The sequence below is a fragment of the Uloborus diversus genome, chromosome 1, assembly GCF_026930045.1.
Source record: "Uloborus diversus isolate 005 chromosome 1, Udiv.v.3.1, whole genome shotgun sequence".
Classification (NCBI taxonomy): Eukaryota; Metazoa; Arthropoda; class Arachnida; order Araneae; family Uloboridae; genus Uloborus; species Uloborus diversus.
In genome coordinates, this window is record NC_072731.1 from 67699263 (window position 1) to 67724571 (window position 25309).

Here is a 25309-nt window from a genome sequence, read left to right on the forward strand (position 1 = left end):
ATTATCGATCATGAATTCTATGAACAGTCCTTATCTTAGCAAACACGGTTAATACAGAAACTTTTTGCGACAGGAGAGAGAGGGGGGGGGGATCCATGTTCTAATGTTTTCAAAATTGCTTTCCACAAAAACCCGGGTATTTTCCATTCTTTAATTTCTATTTTTGTAGTATATGATACTACTTTAGTAAGTGATGTAGATGATAAATAATAAAAAATGTATTGCACGTGATGCATATCCAAACTGGTTACAAATTGAAAAATAATATAAACATAGTTACAGTGAAAAATAATATAAATATATGTTACGAAGACATCAAGTATGCAGAATTATTTCGTAATTATTGGAATAATTCATTTTATAAGTACAATGCTGTGATGTAAGTTTTGGAGATAAAACGGCCGACTACTGGGCTCACACATGACCAAGCACTGGATTTCAGTGGCCAACTACTAGCATTTCTTATATTAACAATCGGTTAGTTTTTCAATTAAAAATGTTTTCATTTCTGAAACAATTTAGTGAATCATTATCAGAAAGGTATAGCCTAAAGTCTTACAATGTTTTTGTTGTTGTGTTAATTGCTGAAATTTATAGGTTATCAAAAAATAGCAATTGCTGTCGTAAATGACCGATCTTTCCTCTGTGGTTAATTAACATAAATTTACAACATTCCAAATCACTATTTATAGCCACATTTTTTTAAATATTTTCTACAATACCGTATTGTGTCTCGTTGTTGGATCAAGGAACTTGTTTGGGTTTTCCCGCAATGTTCTCACACATCAGATGAATAATTTTTTTCTTCCAAGATTTTAATCAACAGTGAGTATTTTACACAGACAACTTCAATCTGGCCCTCACGAAAATCTCTTCTAATGATTCATATAAATGATGTGAAACTGAAAATTATCTAACTGCGCCATCCCGTTCGAATGATTCCATGGGCGGCAAATAGGGGGAACAAGAAGGGGCGGTTGCACTCCCAAATTTTTCACTGATAATAATAAACTAGTATGTTGTGGCCATCACGAAACTTTCTTCTATATTTTTCTTTTTTTTCTGATCCCTCCCCATGCTTGACGAGGAAGCAATATTCCCAACAAAAACAAAATTACACATGCAAAAACTTGACGACCATCCCAATGTCTGAATTATTACAAAAGCAAACCAAAGAGCGAAAATTAAAAGTTATTTTAAAAGCCTTGCTTGAATTAATTACAAATATTTTATTTGTTAACAAACATAAGATGGCAACAGTTAAAATTTTTAAATCATTGAGATAATATTTCTGATCATTTCCATACAATTAAAATCACGAGAAATACGCAGACGATAATCTATTACGATTTATCTTTCTTATTGTTGCATTAATAAAGCTATTTTTATTCGCAAAAAAAAAAAAAAAAAAATCAACACCTCTTCGAGCGATTAGCGTCAAAATTGAACCAAAGCCTGTTTACATATGGATTCACATATATTCCAAATTTCAACCAGAACGAAGCATTACTTCCTGAGATAGGGCACTCACAATGGAAAAAAAGAATGGGCGAATGCGCTACCCCCTTTTTACTTTCTTCTATATCTAATATATAGAAGAAAGTATTGGATTCGTGCAAATTTTTGAATTTCGAATTTTGACGGATTCGAACGTTTTGAGGTGTGCTGAGTCCATTTCGACTATTTTTGGAAAATGTCTGTCTGTGTGTATGTGTGTGTGTCACGTCTGTGTGTGACCAGTTTTTTGTGGCCGCTCTACAGCCAAAACTACCGCATGAAATCGAACGAAATTTGGTACACATATGTGCCCCTATGTGAACTTGTGCCCATTGGTTTTTGGCGCGAATTCCTCCAAGGGGGGTGGAGCATTGGAACGTTTTTTGAGTTACGCGTGCTTGCTATTCCTCAGGAAGTAACTGGCGGAATCAAACAAAATTTTGTCCATATGTTGCCATCAACAGGAACAGGTGCTGATTCAATTTTGGTGTCAATAACTCAAACGGGGGTTGAGCTAAAGAACGTTTTTTGTCATCGATTGTGACTGCTGTATTTCAAGAAATAATGAACGGAATAAAAGAAAAATTTATAGGCAAGTAGCCCTTAGTGGGTATAAGAGCTGATTTTATTTTGGTGTCAACAGCTAGAAAGGGAGTAGCGCAATCGCCCGTTCTTTTTTTCCCATTGTGAGTGCCCTATCTCAAGAAATAATACTACGTTCTGGTTGAAATTTGGAATATATGTTAATCCATATGTAAACAGGCTTTGGTTCAATTTTGACGCCAATCGCTCCAAGAGGTGTTGATTTTTTTTTTTTTTTTTGCGAATAAAAATAGGTTTATTAATGCAACAATAAGAAAGATAAATCGTAATTCGCAACTCCAACGAACTATAGGGGGCACTGAAGTTACTGTCTAATGGCGGACTTAAAAACTAAAACAAACGCACATGGTAACGAAGAAAATGCTAAAAGTGTTGTGATTTTTGTTCGTACGTAAGATTTTTTCGTTTTATTCTTTTTAAATTAATTTTCAAAGTCTTGTGGATATTCTGGCCCACGTAGAAAGAAATGAGAATTCAAGAAGCAATACTAAACGTCAAAGATTAATGCAAACTACGTAGTTCGTAGTTCTATGCAGCTATTTCCACGATATTGAATTCGATATTCTATCAATTCTTGATAAAACTAAATAATAATTGTGGCCTGACAAGAATAACAATTAATGCTGGAAAATTCAATATGACATTACAAATTGTTATCGAAAGAAGATGATACTTTTCTGCCTTGCTTGGCTAGCGCTTATTGTTTTCCATTTGTAGCTGAGTTATTTCTCTCGAATTCCCGAATCGGTTAATTTAAAAATTTTCTGTTTCGATTTTTCTAATTTCTGAGTTACGATTTAATTGTGTCATGTTATGCAAATCATCAACAAAATTCTCACGGATATATGGTGGTAGTTTTCTTTTCAGTTGATTGACCATTATTTCTTTTCACTTATCGAATTCTGTAATCTTACTACCATTTTATTCCACTCATGATAAAAATTAAAAATGGTTTAACTAAAAACGCGAAATCTCGCCAAGGCTACTTTGCTCGCACTATACTAAAACTATAACCCTAAACAAATTTGGCGAAACCTTTCAGCTGAGAATAAAAGGAATAAAGTAAATTCTTTCTCGGTTATTCATTTTGTTCTACGATAATATATTCAAGAAAATATTTTGCATACTGTCCATTCCAACTAAATGCTGCTGTAAAATATGGTAAGTTTAATTAATTTAAGATTAAAAAAACCCCCATATTCTTGCAAATTCATACAAAACAATAAAATTTTTTACCTTGTATAACGTTATCCAAGTTTGTTAATCCAGAATTTTCGCTTTCACCAATTATTAAGGAAATAATGAAAACTAACATTATTTTGAGAAGCTCGAGAATACTACTAAGGGACGAATTAATTTCTGTAGCTGAAAGCAAACTAAGACACATCGATTGCGTTAATAAATACTCAGAACAAACTGCCTGTGTTTACGTCAACAGACACACGTGGAACGCAACGTGGCAATGTTTTAGTTTCATTTGCAGTTTTGGTAGAATTACGGTAACCGGGTCGCGTTGGCGTATTTTTTCAAAAACTGCCAAATTTGGCACCTACGACTCAATGTAAATAAATTACTACAATGTAAACAAGAGAAATCATCAAATGAGAGTTGACCCAAATACAAGGGGCGGAGCTTCGGATTACTCAAACTATCACCTTGGTAACTACAACTGTTTATTAACCTTTTTCTTTATCTTGATTGCAACCGTAAAGAAAAAAAAAGCATTAAATTCTTTTTTCCCTTTTAAAATATCGCAAAATATGGAAAGAAACAAATGATTAAGCCTATTTTTTTCTTTATAGAATTATATTATTTCTCTTACTTTGAAATAAAGTTTGCAGAAAAGACAAATGAGAGGTAACTTTTTTTCAAGATGTTAACTTAAACGTGGGAAGATAAAGCGCAGTATCTACGGAGATGAATATTTGAGATATAAAAAGAAACGTGTTTTGGGAATTCGATACTAACAATAGCGAAATGATGGAATTTGACCTTTTTTTTTTCAGTGGAAAGCAAGTAAGGAAGCTTGTACAAAAAAAGCTGTACAACCCATGACGAAAATGCGAAAAAAAAATTTAAATAAAAATTTTCCGATACTGCTCTTTACGTTCCCATTGCAGTAATATTGAACTCATTTTTTTTCTGTAGGAAAAGAAATAGAATATCATGATGTATGTGAACGAAAAGGTTCATGACGTATATGGTGTTAAACTTTCTATCAAAATGCTTAATTTCCTAAGAAACATTAAAATGAAACATAAATTTTTACCGAAATTTAACAACAGTTAAAGTTGGATACAACACGACATTAGTCAGAAATAATCTGAGAAAAATCCATTAAAAATACCTACTGTTTAATTAAGACTTAAAACGATCTACTAAATAAGTTAAATCACATCAAAATATACATTCAGAGAACGTTATCATAACTAAAATTATAATACTAACTTACTGAATAAGTGATTACGATATTTAATAAATTTTAAATACAAGATAGAACAATAAAACATAAAGGAAATAACTTACTGCGAACACATTCCAAAAACGTATCCAAAAGGTATGAATAACTAATTTTAAAATCTATAACTTAAAAGAGTTAAAAGTGACAAAAAATTTTCGATGTAAAATTTCATAGAATGTTTCGAAGATATGAAATTTAAAAAACACAATATGTTGCCAATTTTCAGAAAAAAATCACCTTTGAGAAAATTTAAAATTATATTCTATGGAATTAAAAAAAAAAGAAACATTAATTGACAAATAAATTGCAATATTTTGTCAAGATGAATTCTGAAATGGCTGATTGGCCAAACGAATAGCAAATCAGCTTTGGTGTAGGGTTACCAAAATTGCTGCGTCGCCAAGGTAAGGTAGCGGATTGCCAGAATGAAATATTTATCGCCGCGACCCGGTTACCGTAATTCTACCGCAGTTTTGTAAATCACCGCAAGGTAGCATATTCGAGCGCTGGAGTTCCGAATAGATTGTCGTCTGCGTATTTCTCGTGATTTTAATTGTATGGAAATGATCTGAAATATTCATAGACTAATAATAAGAGTAGACCGAGCTATGGCAACCCTTTTGCTGCTCATGAACCAAACCATGTGACTGGTGGATATCCTAGCAACAGCGGGCGTTAATCGTAGCAGACGATCAACGCCAGCGCGAAATAAAATAAATAGAATTGATGGAACACGGAAGAATGATCGTTTATGGAGTCCGATTTGTAAATTTGTTATTCTAAGTTGTAAATATTTTGTTAATATAGTGAGTTTTTCGTTTAGATAGTATTGTGCATTTCCTTTAGTCAATTTCAATAACTCTCTAAGCAATAAAAGATGCAAGCGACCAAGAAGAATCAGCAAACGGTAAGATTTTTACTTACAGTTTCAATTTAAGATACCGATTAGTACATTTTTGCGTTAACGCAAAACGTTTACGCCATTTCGTTCACGCCAACGCTGACAGCTCCAAATGAAATACAAGTTACCGAAAACTGATCAAAAACTATTACTAATGTCAAAATAATGCATAACTAAAAGAAAAACAATTCAATCTCTGCACCTGGAAGTTTTTTTTAATGAAAACACATTGTCGTAAAATACATGTCGAGAGCCAAACTGTAGATAATGCTGCCATCTAGCAACCATGCTGCCAAAGTCTTCGCCAAGCCCTTCCACTAGTCACATGATACATCTATGAACCAATTTTCTTCATCAGCAAGAATGAGAAAGCTCGGTCTACTCTTATTATTAGTCTATGGAAATATTATCTCAAAATGATTTAAAATTTTTAACTGTTGCCATCTTATGTTTGTTAACGAATAAAATATTTGTAATTAATTCAAGCAAGGCTTTTAAAATAACTTTCAATTTTAGCTCTTTGCTTTGCTTTTGCAATAATTCAGGCTACTTGCCGATAAATTTTTCTTTCATTCCGTTCGTTATTTCTTGAGATACAGCAGTCACAATTGACGTCAAAAAACGTTCTATAGCTCAACCCCCGTTTGAGTTATTGACACCAAAATTGAATCAGCACCTGTTCCTGTTAATGGCAACATATGGACCAAATTTTGTTTGATTCCGCCAGTTATTTCCTGAGGAATAGCAAGCACGCGCAACTCAAAAAACGTCCCATTGCTCCACCCCCCTTGGAGGAATTCGCGCCAAAAACCAATGGGCACAAGTTCACATAGCGGCACATATGTGTACCAAATTTCGTTCGATTTCATGTGGTAGTTTTCGCTGTAGAGCGACCACAAAAAACTGGTCACACACAGACATGACACACACACACACACACACACAGACATTTTCCAAAAATAGTCGAAATGGACTCAGCACACCTCAAAACGTTCAAATCCGTCGAAATTCGAAAATTTGCACGAATCCAATACTTTCTTCTATATATTAGATATAGAAGAAAGTAAAAATGGATAAATTCAATTTAGATAACTTAGAAAATCATATGCCTGCACTTTTAGAACAGAAAAAACTGATGGAGAATAATGGTTTGCCTTAACTAAAGAAGTAATCTCTTCATATGGATTAAATATTTCAAAATTGTGTAATTTATGTTATGATGGTGCATCTTATAATCTTATATGAGATGCCCGTACAGTGTTGAGACTGTGCCATTTTTACACAAACTCCATGTTATTTTGTGTTATTTTGCATAAATTCAATGCTCATATTATAATTTAATGTTTAGCTAGTAAGGGTTTTTTGATTCCCCGTACTAGAAACCCATTTTAGCAACTCGATATATTATATGCTTTCATATAAACATTTTGTAAAGATGTGCTATTTTTGAAAAACATCCCACATCAAAAAATAGTTTCATATCAACAAATATATCTTGAGGCTCTTTAAAATTTTCAATCTCAATTATTCGATTGACAATTGAAACTCTTGGTAATTTTCGCACTAATGCATAATACTTGAACCAAGTCTGGAACTTTGTAACAGAACTTTCTATAACAACTTTTACTGAATGCCAATGTAGAAGAGGTGACAAAACCCACATGGAGTTGTAGTCAAAATATTAAATTAATATTTTGAATAAAATAATCAATTCAGTTTCCCAAGAAATTGAGGCAGGATTTGATGAGATACATTTCTCTTTGGTCTTAAATTCAATATTATGTAAGTTGGTTATAGAAAACGAGAAAGAAAATATTACACTTATACACTAGCGCAGCCATAAATTCCATCTCGAAAGGGTTTTTTGATCAAAAATCCCTTCTGGAGGGGTTTTGTTTGGTGAAAAATACCTTCTGATTTGCGTTTATGTTAAAACCAATAGCTTTGCGATGTGTTTTCATGCCCCCCCCCCTCCTCCACTTTCATTGCGCCACTGCACTTATAAGAAAAATTTATAGATATATTTATAAATAAATACTAGCCCAATTTAAAAAGCTTTCTTGGTTATTTGAAAGAGAAATCTGAAGGAAGTGTGTTTTTTTTAAATAACTTTCTTGCTTCCATTGTTTTTTGTCTGTTTCAATCTGGTTAGTCATTTTAAAGATGACTTTTGTGTCTCAGGTGGTTAAAGAATCACTTCCGAAGCTCAATGTGGCAAACAAGGCATTCATCTTTAGCTATACTGGAAATAAAACAAAACACTAGACATTGATTAAATATAGTTACAAAATTTTCTGTTCTTCCTGACCCCAAGAATAGCAGACTAAAACTTTACTAAAAAATAAAAACTAGTACCGAGATATTCTGTGAGATAACTTGTTACAAAATAAAATTAAAGCTTTGGTCGCAAAAATTTTAATTGTTCTTAACAAACCTAATTATTCTTAACATTGAAACCATTTTATTATTTCTTCCTGTTAACCAATATTTATTGTATCTCGTACTGAGGAAGTTCATGTTCAAGAAACTCTACCCCCCCCCCCTCCAAACGAAATGCTGAAATGCCGCCCCTGCCTTCAACATTACAGCACCAGTTTCTCTAGGAACCCACCTTTGTAACAACTACTATAGTAACAATTAGCTAAAACTAAACAATTAGCTTTTCAAACTATAGTAACAACTGATGTCTAATTCCTTGCGATAATTTCTGTGAGACATAACACTCAAATTCAAGTTTAATGAAAAGAAACATCCTGTTGCGTCTCTCACCTTGGAGCAATTGGTTCGATCACCATTTTATCAGGAGAAGACCACTGAACACTACTTCACTACACCACTCGGCCTGAAAATTAATTCTCACGGACCACCCATTTCATAATAACATACCATCTTATCAGTTTAAGTTAAATTTTCAAAATCAAACTATTATTGTAATTAGTTTTTAACTATTATACTTAACAGCACTTTCACGTGACTGCTGACTGCATGCTGTCTGTGCGACGCCCGCAGACCTAGGCATGAAGTATTCGCCTGGCATAATTTTGTTGAAAGCTCATTTTCAATATGATGCAAGAATTATGATTATGATGTTACGGTATGTTCTAATAATTATCGTGTTAAATATAATTCAATACGTATCTAATATTCATCAGGACGAATATTTTTACATATTCTCGTTCACACGAAAGTCGTATATTTTTGATTTATTAATCATGGAAAATATTACTCTTTACACAGAGCTGCCGATTTTGGGAAAAACTAAATTAGTAGTAGAGTTTCGCAAGGGGGGGGGGCGTTAAATAACGAGTATTACAGATGTAATGAACAAATTTTGTTTTCAATTAAAATGGGTGACTTTTTTTTTTTTTTTTTTTTTGAAGGTATTTAGTGTGTTATTATTTTTTAATCATTTAGTGTCGTTATTCATTTTGTTTACTTCGTTGTTTTGTTACTTTGTTTTTGTTACTTTTAAAATTTGTAACATTAATAAACTCAAAAAATAGTATCTAAATGATTGTAATATGGATAATGGATATTACCAGAAACGACTGAAATTTTTCTTAGGATCACAAAGAAAAAAAAATATCCTAATGATTATAGTAATATGGATAAGGAACATTATCTGTAATGATTGAAAATTTTCTTAGGATTATAAAGAAACAGAAAAGAAAGAGAACCATAAGTTTCGGATACGTTTTCGTGGGGTCGTAGTTCTTGGCCGCAGTTCGTAGAAACTACGATTCTTTTCGTAGCAGTTGGCATCTATGCTCCTTACCTATCACCGGACTCTCCTGCAAACCACCGGTTGGGAACTGTTTTAGACCGACGGACTCGTGTCACTCGATTCCCTGCCGTTTTGTTAACATTTTCTGCTGGTGTTTTATATAAAGTTCTATAAATTATAAATAATCTTGTTTTCAAGGAAAATTTTTGGGTTACACTTTCAAAAGGTTCAACTGTTTTTTTTTTAAATAATTTTTTGATGATCACACTTTTAATGCAGCGTAAAAAAGATAGTCATATTGTGATAAACTCTTATCACATCTTTTCAAGAAAAGACACTTGGTGAAAAGATTTTTTTACGCACTAAACTAAAACAATGCTTATTGACCAACCTTTAGATAAGATAGTTTTTAAATGATTAAAAGCTAGTGTATTTTCTAGTATGTTGATGCCATTCAGTACACTCAAAAGAAACCAATTTCAGTTGTTTACCTAACGGGTTTTGCTTACCGATAATGCGATGTTAATAACTAAACAAATAAGCAAGAGAACTTTCTTTCGCAATGAAAATTTGGCGACATTCCACCAACTCTTCAGAGACCGTCGAATGCTCCCATTACTTGCAGGTGGCGCTGCAATTCATTAATTGTCATCAACTTGCCTTCATCGTTAACACATTGAAGATTGATTTTTCTCCGGCTGGCCTCGCTTACTTATCTCGTCTGTGATGTTCTGAATTTAAAAGGCTTCTTCTGCTTTTGAACTATGAATCACATTTTCATTGTTCCTTGCTGTTTGTAGCTCATAATGAGAATTTGATTTGACAAATCTGGCGTAGCCGAAAGGAATGCTTTTAAAACAATGAACCACTTTGTTGTATATGATTTTTCAGTAGAAGAGCTTAACAGATGTATATAATCAGTTTGTTGTTGTTGGCTTTTTATTTGTTACAGTAGAACATCTTTATGCGACTCTTGACCTTGCGCCTTTTACATTTATATATATATATATATATATATATATATATATATATATATATATATATATATATATATATATATATATATATATATATATATATATATATATATATATATATCGTTTTCATGGAGCCCGGGGCGTTCCTATTCATTTAGATGCAAAAGTTAAGATAATACACAGTAAAAATTGTTTTTGGTTCGACAAATCAATGACAGCTCTCGACCGAGAGAAAGAGCGAGGGGGGGGGGGGAGAAAAGATAATGCAAGGTACAACTTGTTCGCATCGGTTTTTGGTACAATTAGTTTTTTATCACTCCTCCAACCCACCAACAAATGCCACAATGAATTAAATAGAAAATGATCTATAATAAAGTTTTTAATGAAATGGTGTACCGATTTAGAAAATACGTAACAAGAGAGTAACATACTGCCCATTTATAAAATTCATAATTTATGCACTTCATAGAGAATAAATTGAAGTTTACTTTGCTTAGGAGTTTCAAAGACTTATCTAATCATTTTCAAGTAAACCCCCTCCCAGAACAATTAAAATTATTTAAGACACTTTATTTGCACTTTCCAGTCTCTGACATTTTAGTACTTGACATAATTTTACAGTATTGTTCTTAACTTTACCGTTCTTGAGTTATGCGACATACATACGTACATACAGACGTCACGAGAAAATTCGTTAATTATCGCGGGAATCGTCATTATGGATATTTCGCGTGTCTATACGTTTTTAGGCACTTGTCCACTTGTGGTCGAGTCAAAAAAAAAAAAAAAAAAAAAAAAAAAAAAAAAAAAAAAACGATATTTATTCGGGAGTGAGTAAATTGAAAATTAAGGTCGATTTTTGAGTGAAAATTTTTTCGCGAATACAATACTTCCTTTTTTGTAAAAGGAAGTTAAAAATAATTTTCGTTAAAACTTCATTTAAATCTTATTTGCAAAAACCATTTAAAAAAAAAAAAACATTTTTTTTTTGCACCCAAATATTGCACATTTAATAACATTCCTTTGAGTTATAAATGGTTCTGAAATTAGTTGTCTTGGTAATGTTGTGAATTTCCTTTCATAAATCTATCAACTGTTACATAAGGATATTTTTATGTAACAGAGTTATTAGCAACTTTTTTTAATAAAACTATTTTTTAAATGAACATGTTGAAAAAAATATTATCAAATACTCATTAATTAAACCTTATTAATATCTATACTTTTGCATTACGAATATTGCAGTAAATATGAATTGATTAGATTACACCCCTTTAGCTTTAGCATATTTTTGGACAGTTTCGGATACTTTTGTACGGTAAAAACCACCTGTCCTGTCCTAAACCAGTTTCGGACAGTTCAAAACCCAACGCTGGTCAGAGGACTTTCTCTCCCGCATTATCATCTTCTCTGGCCCACTCGATCTCCTGATTTGTCACAGATCGAGTGTATCTGGGGTCATTTTAGACTGACTGATAGACGGTCTACGAGCTTGATCGAATTGTGTCTTTACAGTAACTGTAGTACGAGATGACTTTTAGAACATCCTACGAGACAGTGATGCCTCAACGCTCGCTGACATAGCCTCGTACATTTACACCAGAAGAGGTGAGTAAACATGGTACGAAAACTTCCATTCAGTTAGGATTTTTTTCAGTAATAAATTATCATTTTGATTTAATTTTGTCTTTATTTCCGTACATCAATGTGGGCCTTACATATGTAAAATCTCTCTTCTTTCTGACAACTCCTTCTAGGTACTTCAATTTTGTTTTTAGAGTCTCAGCCGTTGTTTTGCAACTTTTAACCAACTTTACCGTGAGTGTATCTAAACTAGGATCCTTCTCATGGTTGTTCACAATACTACTTCGAGCCTTCTGACAATTTTAGAACTTAAATCTTTCCAGATATGCTGGACGCGAGATAGGAAAATGATAAGACGTCGTTTCCCAAACGGTCCCCTAATAATTACAAACTAGCCATTAAAAGAAACTATTCTCAAGTTCTTCAAGTTCCCTACCGATTTGAATGCTTTTATCCACAACATATGTATCCTTTTACTTGATAATTGTGTGGATAATGACTATTGAATATCTTACCATGATCCTAAGCCAGCCCGACCCATTGAGAAGAGATAAAATGGAGGGAGTGGAGTCTTTCATTCGTGAAGCAAAGACCCCAAATCACGGGATAAATTTTAAAGCAAAGCATTGGTAGAAATCAGGTTTCTTTCGTTAGTTTCACGCGAAACATGTCCACCATTCGTCGTTTTTGAGTCACGTGACTTGGGCCCTTGCCTCAGCTTTTGCTAAGCCAATGATTGGACTAGCTCCCTCCATTTACTTATTCCTACTCTAAGGTCCGACCCCGAAACCTATTCCAATTTCTAGAGCCTCAGCTCGGCTCATCAGTTACTAATTATCTCATTCCTCGTGTTTAGGCTTATAGTTTTTGGTTTTAAAATTTCGAGCGACATTATTAAGGCTGTATTTAAAGCTATAATATTGATTTGATGCTAATGGTTTAGTTGGTATGATGATATTAAATTTTGTACTTTATTTTAAAAAGTAGTTTGTTGTAAAGTAATTAACTGCGTCAGAAATAAAATCGAATAATTTTTTCCTGTTCTTCGTTCTTTTTTATTCGTTATCGAGTCAAGAGTTGTTCCCCTTCGTCTTTTATGTCAACAAAGATAAGCGATGTTTGTTCTTGGTAGAGATGGAAACGGGGATCACATTCGGAGAAAGGATGTCGCGATCGATTTTTCGAACACTTTCCTCGTTGTCCCCACCCTTTTGGAACTGCTTCGCTTTCTTCCCAGTCCCCCCCCCCTTCTCTCTTTTTTTAAAGAATTTTTCAGAATCTTTCTATTCATAGAATGCAGTATTTATCCTTATTTGTATAGAAAAGCGGGGAGGGGGGGGGGGACCCGAACACTAAGTATTAACTTAAAATTCCTGTGTCACCTACACAAACCTTACATAATTTTGTACTGTACCTCTTTTAGTCTCTGACCTTACGGTGCCCATAAAGCAAATGCATCAGAATGCACGGCAAACAAGGTGAAAAATTATATTGGGTGCATATGGTCATGCCTAGATTTACGTACAAGCTAGGCAAGCTATAGCTTAGGGCCCCCGCTTTGTTCGGGGCCCCCAACTCCCGGAAATTAGCATGATTCGTTCCAAAAAAAAAAAAGAAAGAAAAGTACTTGAAAAAAATAAGTTTCATTTTCTAGTGCTTGAAAATTTGGAAAAGTGCGGCTACAAACCACAAATGGGAAGGAGTAGGGAGAAAAAATACCAAAAAATGTCAAATTCAGCTCCTTGCTACATCCTGTAGCAAAAATGTAAAAACCATGGTTCTCACTTTTCTGAAACATATTACAAATTTTTGTGTCTCACATGTTTCATATCTTGCTAATTATCTTAAAAATCGTCTAAAACTTTATTTTTAGGACTTAAATTTCAAGAAATTTCAAAGGCAGAGTCTATGAGCTTTAACAGTACATAAAAGTCCCTGAACCTCTCCTCCCTCTAACATTACCATCAGTGTTCGTATAAACTGCAATTTTAGAACTATAGTTTCGAACATTTTTTGGGGGAAAAGGACTTTTGCGAATGTTACATTTATAATTGTAGATTCATATGGCTATCTCTCTTTCCCGCTTAACACAATTCTCTAACTTTGATTGCGCGATGCTAGAAATGACAGTCCCTCCCCCTCCCCCCCCCTTCAAGCGAAAATGGTATGACGCCTAGGATTACTATGAAGCAGTCGCCTTATAGAAGGCGCAATTGAGATTACTGAAATGTATATAAGGGTGAGGGCAGTCAAAAGGATTTTTTTTTATGGTTGAAGGTGACCTGTAAGTCGGTATTTTGCCCCGGGGCTCGGTTGAGCTCTCGGCGACCCTTAGAAGGTGCCTGCTGAAATGTAACTGGAAGTCATTGAATTAATAACTAATGACTTACTCAAGACAGCTTTCCAGGAACGCCACAAGGAAGGTAACCTACTTCCATTTTACAATACTCTGCCAGAAAAAGACTTTAAGAACTTAAAAAATCATGCTAGAGCTATGTTTTCTCTTTTTGCATCCACTTGCAAATGTGAACAGACGTTTTCAAAATGACAGTTACATTAAATCAGACGACTATTTAAAATCCCTCTTAATGATCGCCACTACGAAGTTTGTCCCTAAATGGACTGAAATTTTATCAAACAAATGCAATCTTCTCATTATTTTTTTAACTTTTTAAAAATATTTTAAAAGCTTTACATGTGTTGTGTTCTCATTTATTTCCAAGTTTTTAATCATCATTAATTCAATAAAATAAATTTGTAGTACATTTCAGTAATTTTGTCTTGTATCATTCACTCATTAGCCTTAAAAGAGAATAATAAAATTAATTTGAATTTTGTCATCTTGAATTCAAATTATGTTTTTCGCAATCACGAGTGTGTGTGTATATGTAAGGGTGTGTGTTTGTGTGTGGGGGGGGGGGGATGTGTGTTTGTATCTGTGTGCAGGCATGAGTGTGTGGGTAGTTGTGTGTATGTGTGTGTGAGGGGGGGTATGTGTGTGTAGGCATATGTGTTTGTGTCTGTGTGCAGGCATGAGTGTGTGGGTAGTTATGTGTATGTGAGTGTGTGTGTATGTGTTTGTATATGTGTGTAGGTGTATGTATGTGTGTGTAGGTGTATGTATATATATATGTGTAGATGCGTGTATGTATGCGTGTAAGTGTAGGATATTGACGAAACCTGGAGACTGTTTTTGCTAGAGGTGCAGCATCGTGAGGACCGGGCGACGGTGATGTTGCGGAGGGTGGCGGTGGAAAAAAATGATAGGAACGTCAAAAACAGTCAAAGGAAAGCAATAAGCAATCGTGATTGCTCAAAAAAAAAATTCACTTTATTTTGTGACAAAGAATACGTTTTATTTCAGTTTTTTGTACTATTCTAAATTTTACAAGACCCCCTATCGTTATGTCATTAGAGATTTACGGGCACTTAAAATATGATTTAATTTAGCTAACAGCAAATATGTACCGTGGACGCCGGTTAATTTTGAAGAATTTAGAAGCCAATATTTCCATCATTGAGGCCTTGGTACATGCTTTTAAATTAAAAATGTCTAGTTAGGCTTAACTTAAATCGGTTCTTTTATACACAAATCAATATTCATTCTTTCAACTTTACAATAAGCCGTATTTGATCTCCCTACTAATTTAAATAAATTTACTAGAGACCTTTGATAAAGGATACAAAATGCTAAATTTTACTTATCCACATAGCGAAAAATAACTATATGAGAATATTGGTGCACATTACCTACCGAATTTCATCAAAAATGGTTCTGCACAGTTCATTTGTTGATTTAAAAAAAAATGACTCAAATTTTAATTTCAGCTTTTCAAAAAAAAAAAAAAAACTTCATGTTGGATTTTTTGCTATGAACAGCTTTTGAAAAGTTGGTAGCCCATGATTATTGAGAAAAACGATCGAATTATGGGGTATAAAAATGTATGTGCCTCCTGAGATTAGTGGCTTAAGCCCCCCCCCCCCCCTCTCTCTCTACCCTACAAGATAAGTTATCGGCAGCGTAATCTAAGTTGCATCGGATTATCTAGAGTTAAATAAATGTTTATTATTCGGTTGTGTTGTCTGTAGTAGTCATTAGATTGTCCTTTGAGTCTTTTTTTAGAGGGAGAGGTTCGGGGGGGGGGGGTGTAATTTAATTGCTGTTGGTACATACGATTACATACATTAGTATTATTTTGCTAGTATCGCTTTCATTTCATCATTTGATTAAATGTTTCAAATGGGATGTAGGGCTTTCTTTCTTTATCTTTTTATCGGTTGTCTTAATGCCGTATCTTTTTACAATCGTTTTCGGAGTCTATTTTTTTATTTCGTTTTTGTGTATGTTGAATTGCTTTTCTTTTTTGCTCATACTAGAATGCTTTGTGCTTCATTATAAACAGGGCTGCGGAATCGGGGAGGAAAAGTTTCCAACTCCGACTCCCGGAATTTTGGATCCTTCGACTCCGACTCCTTTTCCCGAAAAACAGTCTGACTCGTACTCCTCAGCCCTGACAGGGCTGCAGAATCTGAGGGAAAATGACAAATTCCGACTCCTTTACCCCAAAATCATCCGACTCTGCAACCCTGGTGAAATGTCACGCAACTTAACTGTTTAATTACATTGGTCTCCAATATTGAGACCTCCCCCCCCCCCTCCCTCCCTCAAAGCTTTATCAAATAACTGTTTGCACTTATTTACTTCTGGCATCAAGTTAATGAAACCTCTACTTTGTTCTTTTTTTCCGTTCAACTTCGAACCAGCGCAATTTTCCAACTGTCGCAGTAGATTCTATATATAAAATCTGCGTCTCCCGGGGCATGAGTCCTAGAGAAAATAAGATTGTATATGAAGGCTTTGCGTCGCCGTTTCCATGGTAACTACGAAACAAGTCTATGTTTTTGTTCTGCGTCATGTCCTTGTATTAAGTTGAATTAACAAAATATACAGCCTGGGTGGAGTTGGCGAAGAGTTCTTTTTAGTTTGCGTTTTGAGTTCATCCTGTCTTGAAAAGTTTTATATTTGTGGTGGGAATGAAAAATGTTTCCTTGCGCTAGCTCCTACAAAATGTAACCTAGCTTAAAATAATTAGAATAGGGTTCGATCAATGTAACAATTTTGTTTTCATACCTGCCGTATTTCAAACAAAGATTTTACTTATTAAGAAAAAACAGGAGAAAATAACATTTAATTGTACCCAGAAAGTATTTTAAGGCAAATCTTTTAATTAAATCTTGTTAAATCGAAAGTTTTAAGTTCATTTTCAAATGTCAGTTCTATTGGGAGGGGGAAAAAGCCAAAAGAAATATTTTAAAAAAATGCTTCACACGTCAAACTCGCAACAAAAAGATGCAATAAAATCAAATTTAATAAAATGAAGGGCCACGGGGAAGAATGATCATAGTCCACCATGCTCAAATTTCCCTCATTACGTTTTTGAGCTTGAAATCTCGAATCGTTTCCAAGTTTGCCTCATTCTTCCCTGTTAAAACTCACTCACTATGATGATTCTTGCCTGAATAATATTTCTCTTGAATACTGTCTGTAATAATCTGCCTGTTCCCATAGGTTAACCTGAGTTTTTTCGAAAAATGAACTTTGATCGTTCTTCCCCGTAGCCCTTCAAATACTTCTTATTCTTATATGACACGAAACCGATTACAATCTGAGCTGCAAGATTTGTTATATTGAATTTATAGCAACTAATATAGAGTATTCGTTCTTTGAGCCGTTAGGAACATGACTCTCTTCAGAAAAATGAATACCATGAATTTAGATGTGGGAAAATCAGTTTTAAAATTTCCGTATTTGAAATTTTGATCCACAAACATTTTGTGCGACGGAAGTGATGTTTTTTTGTTTAGTTTTTTTTTAATTGTTGCCAAAGTTAGTTTTGGTAATAAATTTAACAAATTAATTTCAAGGCTGAAATCAAGCAAGCAATGATTCAAGTCAAGTTTAAAGCGTAATCCACGTTGCTCAAGTTCAGCCTTGAAATTAGTTTAACTTTTATTAACTTTATAATTCGCAACTCCAACGAACTGTAGGGGGCACTGAAGTCACTGTCTAATGGCGGAATTGAAAACTAAAACAAACGCACATGGTAACGAAGAAAATGCAAAAAGTATTGTGATTTTTGTTCGTACGTATGATTTTTTCGCTTTATTCTTTTTAAATTAATTTTCAAAGTCTTGTGGATATTCTGGCCCACGTAGAAAGAAATGAGAATTCAAGAAGCATTACTAAACGTCAAAGATTAATGCAAACTACGTAGTTCGTAGTTCTAAGCAGCTATTTCCATGATGTTGAATTCGATATTTATCAATTCTTGATAAAACTAAATAATAATTGTAGCCTGACAAGAACAACAATTAATGCTAGAAAATTCAATATAACATTACAAATTATTATCGAAAGAAGATGATACTTCTTTGCCTTACTTGGCTAGCGCTTATTTTTTTTTCCATTTGTAGCTGAGTTATTTCTCTCGAATTCCCGAATCGGTTCATTTAAAAATTTTCTGTTTCGATTTTTCTAATTTCTGAGTTACGATTTAATTGTGTCATGTTATGCAAATCATCAACAAAATTCTCACGGATATATGGTGGTAGTTTTCTTTTCAGTTGATTGACCATTATTTCTTTTCAGTTGATTGACCATTATTTCTTTTCACTTATCGAATTCTGTAATCTTACTACCATTTTATTCCACTCATGATAAAAATTAAAAATGGTTTAACTAAAAACGCGAAATCTCGCCAAGGCTACTTTGCTCGCACAATACCAAAATTATAACCCTAAACAAATTTGGCGAAACCTTTCAGCTGAGAATAAAAGGAATAAAGTAAATTCTTTCTAGGCTAAACATTTTTCATTTTGTTCTACGATAATAAATCCAAGAAAATATTTTGCATACTGTCCATTCCAACTAAATGCTGCTGTAAAATATGATTAGTTAAATTAATTTAAGATTAAAAAAAACTCATATTCTTACAAATTCATACAAAACAATAAAAAATTTTACCTGGTATAACGTTATCCAATTTTGTTAATCCAGAGTTTTCTTGTTTACGCGTCCACCATTTAATACTTTTTTGAAAGAAATAAGGAAAACTAACATTATTTTGAGAAGCTCGAGAATACTCTTGGGGACGAATTAATTTCTGTAGCTGAAAGCAAACTAAGACACATCGATTGCGTTAATAAATACTCAGAACAAACTGCCTGTGTTTACGTCAACAGACACACATGGAACTAAAACGTGGCAATGTTTTAGTTCCATCGGCAGTTTTGTAAATCACCGCAAGGTAGCGTATTCGAACGCTGGAGTTCCGAATTAATATTTAATACTAATATTTTTACACTAATATTTTTCAATGTTTTTGGCAACAATTAAAAAGCGGATTTCGAGTATTGTTTAGTTTTCTCCGTTGTTTGTATAATATATTTTCTTCATTAAAATTTTCAATTTTGTTGTGAATATACCTAAGTTAGGTGCGGAAAGAATAAGAGCGTGGGGCGAGAGAAACATGCGGGTGAAGCAGGGTTGAAAAAAAACATGTTTTTTTTAAACCAAGAAACCCGGTTTTTTGGTTTAAACCAGGTTTTTTTAAGGTTTAAACCGAGTTGATTTGGTTTAAACGCTATTTGTAAGAAAATTGATCTTATTTTTGGAAATTCATGAACATTTAATAATCAAATTGTTATTGAATGTTTAATATTGACATTTGAATCCAATTACTTGACAATTGACTAAATAATTAAAAGTAAAATCTCGTAACTTCATTTTCACATAATTTGAGCTCTCTACAGGGGAAATATTGTCTAAAAATCTGTAACTGCTGAAAAAGTACCATAAATTTAATAAATCGTCGCCTCAAAGCAACAGTAGGATATCTTACTGTTATCTCTGGGATTAGATGTCTTACTGTTGCTCTGAGGCAACGAAATATCCCTTGGAACAAATGAATAATCAAAGAAATAATTTATACTATGAGAGTTAAGACATAGTTACAAATAATCAAGAATAAAATCTTATAAATCAATTTCCTCATAATTGTAACTTTCTACGAAAAATATATGAATAAAAGTGAAGTTAAAATCAAGGTATTTTGAGCATAGAAAGTATTTTGCAGTATCTACAAATGAATCACAAGTCTGATGTACATCTTACAATTTTAAAAATAAAACAACACATATTTTGTTTAAAGATAAAAGAAAAACTTACAGATATCGTCTAATAATTTACGTAATGTATCATTGCGAAGACTTGCATAAATAGGAAGAATGAGCTTTAAGAAAACCATAATGTTTTTCCATTGTAGACATTATTTCTCTTGGTTTAATGTGTTTAAGAATACTATTTCTTTTTAAAAAAATCATTTTAATTAAAAGTCTCAAATGAAAAGACAAGTTCTGAAGTTTTTCTCCAATCCTAACGTATTCCTTATTTTTTACAATACAATTCCAAACAATGAAACTATTCATTTAACACATTTCAATAATAAAGACATTGTAATATTAAAAATTAATGTTTATTTATTCTTCTATCATTCATACATCATTCTTTTATTATATTGGGATTAAAAAAAGTTCTTTAAAAGGTGAAAATTTAACTTTTTTTTTAATTTTATTTTTAAAAGAGCTCACAGTTACACAGATATTTTCTGTTTACAAAATTTTATACATATTTTTCTTTTCCTTGCTCTGATTGCATCGTCTATCGTGGATGCCAAAAAGTGTGCGATTTTTTTTTCTCTCGCCATTGAAATATTCTATAGTTTAGATTTACATATACTACAGATTGCTTAAATGATGCACGATTTATCTCTATGAATCTTAAGTAATTAAGCAAATTAGGTAGTAAAATGAAGTTTGGGCTAAAATCTGCTTTTTGGGCTATTTTGAAATGTAAAAAAGAAACGAAAGAAAAATAAATGAATAGATAAAGACAACAAACTGATTGGATTTTTTCTCTATCTAATTTTAGAAAAACATAGTTGGTCTACCTTATCTTTATGTACCTAATAAGAAAAGTTGCATTGATTTAAGAAAGAAAAGAAAAACTATTTAGCAAATTTGAATTACATTAAGAAAAAAGTTTTCATATTTATTAATATGTAATTTATCTCTAAAGCTTTGCTGGTTACTTTGCATGAATTGGATTTTACATCTTCCAATCATATGTAAAATTTGTGAAAACATTTGGAAGAAAATGATTTAGTTTTTCAAAAAAGCCATTTAAAAAAAAAACACATGTTTTTTTTAAAACCACTTGGTTTAAACCATGGTGGTTTAAACCTCGTTGGTTAAACCACATGGTGGTTTAAACCAAACAATCCCAGGGTGATGTGACAGTTCTGAATGTTAAAAAAGTTTCACTTCTATCGTGTGTCTTTGACACACAATTTTTTTCATCTTTTTAACACGTTTCTTATTTATATTCTTGAAGGTGTTCATTGTTTGTTTCAGTGACGAGAGTAGCGAGAACATAAAATCCCGAGATGCTGGTCCAGGTGGCTCGACATTGCCCGCAACACTTCCTGCTTTCGCTATGGAGGCGGAAGAGCTTGCTCTTGGGATTCGTGATGGTCACATCTGTCTTCATCGTCTGCCTTCAGTTCGGCTCCAACGGCAGCAACGGACACCTCGTCAACAATGGAGTGTCCGACGACAGGCGGCAGGAATTTCCACTGGGCATGTCAGGCGTCGGTGGGAGTCACAAAACCCTCATTCCCAGGCGGAACTTGTCAGCGCTGAACCAGCGACAGGATCAAAATATGTTTGGGGCCGGAGAAATGAGACCGGGCAACTTGATAGAGATGAATGGGAAGCCCCCGAGGTAAGAATGCCTTTTGGCTTTGAGTGAGTGAGCTATAAGTTCGTCATGTTCATGACCAGGGTCCGAAAAATTGCTGTTGACTAAAAAATGACCTTGCCGACGGAAATTTTCCTATAAACTCTGAGGAATCATTTGCTTGGCGCGTAAAGGTTTTTCCTGGATCCTGATATTTTTTCAGTTTTAGTTTGTCTGCTCATGACGAATTGTTTGTTTTCGAATTTCCATATTCATCGCCAAATACCTTATCGAGGTCAAGAAATTCATCTGAGACCCAGTTTCCTGAAAATTACCACTAAAGTATACCAAAGAATAAAAATAATTTATATCAAAGATTCTCGCAACCAGTAATCCGTCGACCGGCACTGGCCCCCCAGAAAATTTTTACTGGTCCTCCTCATAGATTTTTGGTCGTTCACGTAAAAGAAAAAACATCCTTACTGAAAGAACCATAATAATAATAATATCCACTACATTTTTATTTTGAAGGGGAACTTCGTGATTTATTTTCGTAATTTTTCGATTTCCCACAAATGTTGAATAACTTATTTATAGTTATTGCAGTAGTAACGTATTTTTACATTTAAATATTTTTCATAACAGTTCTTTAATACCACGTTTTATTTTTTTATTATTACTTTGTAAAAAAGAGGAGGGGAAATACCCTCCCCGTCGCGCAAAATAGTTCACAAGTTTTTTACGACCCCAAGTCTATTTTTCTTTTGTGAATAAAAAGGGGGGGGGGATAAAACCTCACCGTTATACATTTTTTTTTTCAAATCCTTTTGCCGGCCCGTGGGTCAAAAAAGGTTGAGAAACACTGCTTTATATAATTGTCGTTTTGAATGGCTGAAATGACTTTTTCTTTCTTTTGATTTGACTGAGCAAGCTGTGTGTCATGTACTTTGAGAACGAATACATTAATTTGCCTTCGAATTTGAATATTTGCAACCAAATATTTGCCAAGATCGACGAACGCATTCGTTTCAATTTACGTCTTTGCTAATTCAAGTACTAAAGAGATGAGACCGGGCGAAATGAGTTCCTCGTAAAATTGCAATATTTTCGGTACCTTGTTCTACTCTTAGCTCCCCAGCCATTCCGAGGAGATGAGGTGACAGACAGATGCCTGCACCTTTTAACACGATTCAGTTTCATAACAAGTTTTAGGTTGAGTTCAAGCAGTTTGGTAAATTCGCTTTTTAACTATTACGATCAGTTTCGAAACGAAACTAGATTCAGTTTCGAAAAAAAACTAGTTAGGTTATATCGTTGAGATGTTAAACCGAAGTTAATGCTTTCCAGACCCTTAACTTTATCTCTTTTGTTATAAATCCTTACATTAGGTAGTATATTTTATCCTGTGCTGTAAAATTTTTGTTGAATAAATACAAAAAAAAAAAAAAAACATAGGCGTTTTCAAACTTCGATCTTTGAAAATCGAAATTTATTCCAGTGAAAAAGGGAGCATATTTCATTTCTTTTTCCTTGGTGTCGGATCTTGAAAACATATTTTTCAATTCTAGAAGTTTGTATGGAAGGAAGCTCTGAAGAATGCAAAAGTTTTAAGCTGTTTTCCCCGCTACGATATTTTTCACACTGGAGTGGACAAGATATAGAAAAGAATAAAGTAAAATATTGGAATCAATTTAGTTGATATTTTGCGCAGCCAGATAAGAAATAAATGTGTTTCCATCCTTAAGAAGTTAAATAATTCGAAAATCAATGTTTCCATCCGTTCCATTTTTCTCAATGTTTATGATGTTATGATATGTTCGCGACTGTTAGTTCTAGATGCATACTTCGAATTACAAAAATGGACAGAGTGAGATGCAAAGTTAAGCTATGAAAAACTTGAAGCGAGAAAAAGAATAGAATACGAAATTTATTTATTTATTTTTTTAACGAAATTAGCTTTGGTCTCCAAATTAATTCGACCAATATTTACCGAAAGGAAACGCAGTGTTTTGTGACTTACACCACTTTACACTGGCAATTTTTTGGAGGAAGTATAAGGGATAACAAGGACTTAAAATTACATGTGTGCATAGAGTTTTTCAAATTTTACGCGCTTTTGTAGTGTTTTTTCACCTAATATGTAGCATAGCATTTATTTTTCATTTGCAATGCAAAATATAAATATTTTGTTTTATTACTTCAACTACCTGTCATACTTCCGAAAGAGCGATAAATTCCAATATCTTTTTCTACACGGTCCCTTCAAATTTTGTAATCGAATATTCCTGGAGTTATGGTCGCAAATGTTTCAAAATTTTTCTGTTGTATTTATTTTTTCAGTGGAGATAATTTCTCAAAATATAAGTTAGGGGGACCTAGGCTCCGTATAAAAAATAAAATTTCATATTTTTCATTAATTTTCTTTTTTGCTTCAAACGTTCAATATCGTAACTCTGCACCTTATTTTGAGTTTTTACGATTCATCTAGGACTAACAGTTGCGAAAATGGAGGTTTTGCAGGTCATCTATACAAAATAATGTGTGTGTTACTGAGATTTTTCATTTCCCCACCCACTTTTTAATGTGTTGGTGGGTTTTATTTGTGATAATTTCGTTTTATTTACCAAGTGTTTCAAAGATGAGTTCGTTTAAATCAGTGGTTTCCAACCTTTTTGGGCACTTCAATCACACTCCTCTACGTCAAGACTGACACCTATGTCCCCCCCCCCCTTTGTTGAAAGAGCTACAAGGTTGCGCTAATGCTATCGATGTTATTGAAAATATTAAATGATTTATTTTAAGATCTGAACTTAAATGTATATGATATAAATCAGTTTTATCCAATCACTCTTGAACAAAAAAATAAATAATAATAAAGTGCAGTTTTTTACGTTTTTTTTCCCTTCGTTTCCAAAAAGAACTGAAAGGTATTTGAAAGGGAATACTTACAGATGTGCTTTTCAAAAACAGAAGCACATTTTTTTTAATGAAATTATTTTTATTTCCTTTTACAAAAAAGGAAGTATTGTATTCGCGAAAAAAATTTCACTCAAAAATCGACCTTAATTTCCATTTTGCTCACCCCCGAATGATTGTTGAGTGTTTTTTTCGACTCAACCACACGTGGATAAGTGCCTTAGAATGTATAGACACACGAAATATCCATTTTGACGATTCCCGAGTGAATTACAACGAGTTTTCTCGTGCCGTCTGTATGTACGTATGTATGTGCGTCGCATAACTCAAGAACGGTATGTCCTAGAAAGTTGAAATTTAGTACGTAGACTCCTAGTGGGGTCTAGTTGTGCACCTCCCCTTTTGGTTGCATTCGGGAGTTTCTAAAGGGGTCTTTTGCTCCTTTTTGGGGGGAAATCATTGTTAATTTCGGTGTAAACTCAAGTGGTGTTATAATTTGGCGGACACTTGGCGATATATCGCGTTTTTTGGTCGCCAACTTGGCGACAAATTTTTTTTTTCTAAATCTGGTTTTGATTCATTGGTGGTGATATTTAGAGAGTAAACTATTAAATCTCATTAAAATTGCCAATAATGGGGAAATGACATGTAGTAAAAGGAAGTCATGTGATGCACACATCAGCTCGTTTTTGTTCTGAATTGGAGTTTGGGGGTATTGGAAGAACTGACTCTTTGAAATAAATCACGATTGAATTGGCCCACAAAGCCCTTTTTTTTCTCAATGATAAATAGTCTAAAATGGACATCATTTTCGAGAAAGATTTTGGGCTTGAAACCCTACTTCGACTTC

At 33.4% G+C, this 25309-nt stretch overlaps 1 protein-coding gene across 1 annotated transcript in view; it reads left to right on the forward strand.

Annotated features, from left to right (window-relative positions):
• LOC129230233 (hexosaminidase D-like) overlaps positions 1-25309 on the forward strand; it is a 60525-nt gene that overhangs the window by 26735 nt on the left and 8481 nt on the right. Inside the window, exon 2 of the mRNA XM_054864637.1 lies at positions 21219-21588. Coding sequence (XP_054720612.1) covers positions 21251-21588 — 338 coding nt within the window. The 5' untranslated portion in view covers positions 21219-21250. The remainder of the gene's footprint in view (positions 1-21218; positions 21589-25309) is intronic.